The 4,060-nt window shown below is 32.1% G+C and overlaps 1 protein-coding gene across 1 annotated transcript; it reads left to right on the forward strand.

The window, feature by feature from the left end:
• The first annotated feature begins 379 nt into the window (after positions 1–379).
• LOC114759776 (uncharacterized) lies at positions 380–949 on the forward strand. The gene has a single exon (XM_028949027.1). It carries the CDS (start codon positions 452–454, stop codon positions 947–949), a length of 498 nt encoding a protein of 165 aa, XP_028804860.1. The 5' UTR covers positions 380–451.
• Positions 950–4,060: the final 3,111 nt, after the last annotated feature.

Below are 4,060 nucleotides of genomic sequence, written 5' to 3' on the forward strand. Positions count from 1 at the left end.
GAGAAAAAGGAAAATTAACAAATTAAGGAAGGAAAATTGAAATATTCATAACCAACTTGTATAAGTAATTTGGCACAGCAGCCACATTTAGATTCAAAGGCACCACAAGTCATCTTGAAGTTAAATCACTTAAACAAGGAAAACCCCACCACCATGTGACAATAAATCCAAATCTTAAAAAAAAAAAAAAAAGAAATTGGAAATCACTCTTTCTCTTAAGGTCATTTTCGTCATTTCATCTTCCACACATCATCATCATCACTTCATGAATAACGAGAGGTTGTTCCCCACTTTCTTCTATATATACACCCAATTCATCCTCCATTCTAACCCCTTCCACAGTTCAACCCAGAAAAATTATCAAATCATAATCGTTTCTGATCCATAAAAGTTCAAAACTTGATCGAGCTTAAGCCAGCGCAGCAGAGAGATCTAAAAGATCGAGAAGAACATGGGCAATAGTTTAAGGTGTTGTTTGGCTTGTCTTCTTCCTTGTGGAGCTTTGGATTTGATCCGAATTGTTCATTTGAATGGCTATGTCGAAGAGATTACAGGTCCTATCACAGCCGGACAAATCCTTAAGGCTAACCCTAATCATGTTCTCAGCAAACCCACCTCCCAGGGAGTTGTTCGTTGCATTTTGATCCTCTCGCCGGAGACTGAGCTCAAGAGAGGCGGCATCTATTTCTTGATACCGTCGTCGTCAGTGCCGGAGAAGACCAAGCAGAGTGGTCGTAAAAATGCTTCATCTAGGAAGAGCAAGGAGCGTGCCGGCGGCGACGACGCTGATGATGATTCCTCTTCACAACAATGCAACAGATCATATGGGAAAGAAGTGGCCGACGACGTATTAGTCTCTGCCGGCGAAAAGAAACCTTCACGTAGGGATCGCCGGCGCAGCCGTTCCGGCATATGGCGGCCGTATTTAGAGAGCATCTCCGAGGACTAGTTGTTTTGCGTTGTCCAGCTGGTGCCGGCGCCGGAATAATCTGCCAAGCTGGAGGAACCAAGTTAAATTATATTATATATTGAAAAACAGAGTCAAATGAGCTTCTTCTTTTTCTTTTTTTCAAAAATATGTATTTTGGTGTTTTAATTTGTGGACATATAAAAAAGTTATCTTGTTCCTCAGATTGATCCATTACATGATCTGCTCGTGCTTGTTATGGAAAATAAAAGAAGGAAGAAATAATAACTTTGAAAAGAATCAAAGTTGCTTTGTATTAAACGATATGATTTTTTCTATGGCAAAAATTTTAAAAAAAAATTGTTATCTTATTTTCCCCTTATCTATGCTTTGATTCGATGGTTTTAGAGTTTTCTTTTTAAAATTTTAGTATTACAAAAAATATTAACTTTGTATTAAAATTTTATATGAAAGAAATGACCGTGTAACCATTAATGGCATGAGAGCTCCCATATAGGTCCAAGGATGCCGGTTTTATTTTGCTTGTAATCTCAAGCAATTAGCATTTGCCCTTCTATTTTTTTTAAAAAAAAATTGATATAATGAATATCCACTATATATCTTAAACCAATTTCATATATAGATAGTAAACAATATGATATATATATATATATATATATCTGTGAGAATAAATGACGAAATGTAAGTTTTTTTTTCTAATAAATATGTCATGTAATTTTGAATGTTAGGTCCAATATTAGTGCCCAAATTTTTTACTTGTGAGATTTTAAGTGGAACAGACATATGCGTGTTAGGCACATATGTCTCTACACATGTAATCGATTAGGTGGAAAATAAAGAAAGATGGAAATTAATGTTTGGTTCATGACAGAATTATTCTAACTTAATCTGTTAGTTGAACAGTGTGTCGTAGTACCACTTTAAGGTTATAATTAATTTTGTTAATTAATAATTAAGTATATTAGAACCAACTTGAAATTATTAGAGGAATATATATATGCCAAATATTAATATTCATGAATGATAATTAGTCAAACTCTAGTAGACAGGCATTTTGGCATCTTCTGATGAGAGGGAATTTCAGATAATGAACTTTTTAATTAATAATTAATAGTTAATTATTCTTAAGTATAACTTACACACACACACACACACACACATTTGTCCTAACAATTAAGAATGAAGCTCCCACGTCTTAGTCTCAACTTATTCCTTTTAATCTTATTCTTATTAATTATTTTATGAATCAAATGCTGGGTTGGTACATTTAGCTGGCTACACTATTACTCAACCAGTAATCTACTGTTTGTTTTTTTTTAATCACTATTTCTTAACGTTGTTAATATAATACCCACTTAATTAATTTAAATAAATTAAAAACTTAAATCAATTAGATAACTATAGCAAACGAAGTCCTAAATTACTTATCATATGTAATATTAGATTATATATAAAAGACAAAATGGATTAATTTCTTATATTTATGGCTAAAATTTAATTCTCTAGCTAGCTTTTATATCGAGCAGGCTAATGCGCAACAAGTGACATGTAATATAAATTGGTAAAAACTTTATTCATATCCAGTGGACTTAATTATGTTAGTGATATGAGTATTTTATGAATATCATTCTAAATATTTTTAAAGTTATCTAGCTTACTTTGACTTAGGATAGCACTTATGTCACTAAATGGGATGGGACTAATCAGTGGTTCAATGACCCCATCTCTTTCTTCCGACGTGCTTATCAAAGTTGCCTTAACTATTTTCGGCTTGTTTACTGGAGTATTTCTATGTCCATTCTAATGGTGATGGCGTGACTGGTTTCCTGTTTACTTTTTAGGGTTTAGGGTATATGACCACTGTATTGTTTCTCTTGTGTATTCTCAGGTTTGGATTTCATATTGTTTGGGTCTTAGTCTTTTGTACCTTGTGATGGACTTATTGTAATTTTTTTGTTTTATAAAGAGTAAATTTTCGAGCAAAAAAATATTCAGAAATTATTTGGTTTTGTGGGAAGATAACTAGTTTTTTTTTTGGGGGGTAAAACATGGAGAAATACCATCATAAGTCTTTTGACCATAAATACTAAGTCAATTTAATTTGTTCTTTGTATCTAGAGAAAAATAAAAAAAGGGAAGCCAACATTAAAAGTGACAAAAAAAAGAGAGATTCATGAATATATTTAGTAGCTAGAAGAGATTTAGTAAAACAAGTAAAGTTCACTAAAAGTTGAGTTGGCTCATGGATTGAAAAATATTTGACATGAGAAGAAAGAGAGTGACAGAAACATTTGAAAGGTGGGGGCCTCGTTAGGTGCATGAAGGAGGAACAGTGTTCCATTTCCCATGATTTAAAGGAAAATGTATAATTTTGTCCATACCATGTGAGATGTTACCTCATATGATAAGGATTTCATGAAATATCAACAGTCACTTTTATGAAAACAAAATATAAATAATGGATCAGTTCGGATGCGCAAAACATGCATAATAAAGTTTGTGCCAATTGTGGAAAACGAGATGTAAAATATCTGTATAATATGCCAGATTCTTAATATAAGAGTTATTTAATGGTTAAATTTGGTCTTAAATATAAGACTTCAATCTGATCACCTTGTCTTTTATTTTTTTTCCTGAAAACATCCCTATTAATTGCAAGAGATTCTCACCAAGAGATAATTCTAATGATCAAGTATATATGATTAAAGAGGGTAGTTTAGAAATATTAATATTTTTTTTATGACAAATAACTATTTTAATTAATTTTCTTAATATCTTCAAATTAATTATTTATCTTTGTATTAAGAACAGGAGGTAGTAAAAAAGTAAATAAATCACACTTCGCTTATATACATGAATTCTCATCTCACTCTATCTCTTATCAGTCAAAATTCTCTATAGATAATTCCCTACGTGAATATTGACGTCTCAATGAAAGCATTTTTATTAGTTTAAAAAGAGAATCCAATTTTTAAAAATAGCCTATTGGATGGGAGGGTTTCTTTCCTATTTTTTTTTGGGGGGGAATGGATTGGATGTGAGGGTTCTCGAATTTATAAATCACACTTCATTTATGAGGCACTACAATTTACAATTTAGGACTCATAATATGTTCCCGCAAGTCATCCTCCC

This window comes from Neltuma alba, unplaced genomic scaffold (assembly GCF_004799145.2).
Source record: "Neltuma alba isolate B1F8T4 unplaced genomic scaffold, ASM479914v2 tig00010901_pilon, whole genome shotgun sequence".
Lineage (NCBI taxonomy): Eukaryota > Viridiplantae > Streptophyta > Magnoliopsida > Fabales > Fabaceae > Neltuma > Neltuma alba.

Excerpts from the sequence above, each read along its gene's own strand:
- LOC114759776 (XM_028949027.1), top strand. The coding sequence starts at position 452 with ATGGGCAATAGTTTAAGGTGTTGTTTGGCTTGTCTTCTTCCTTGTGGA.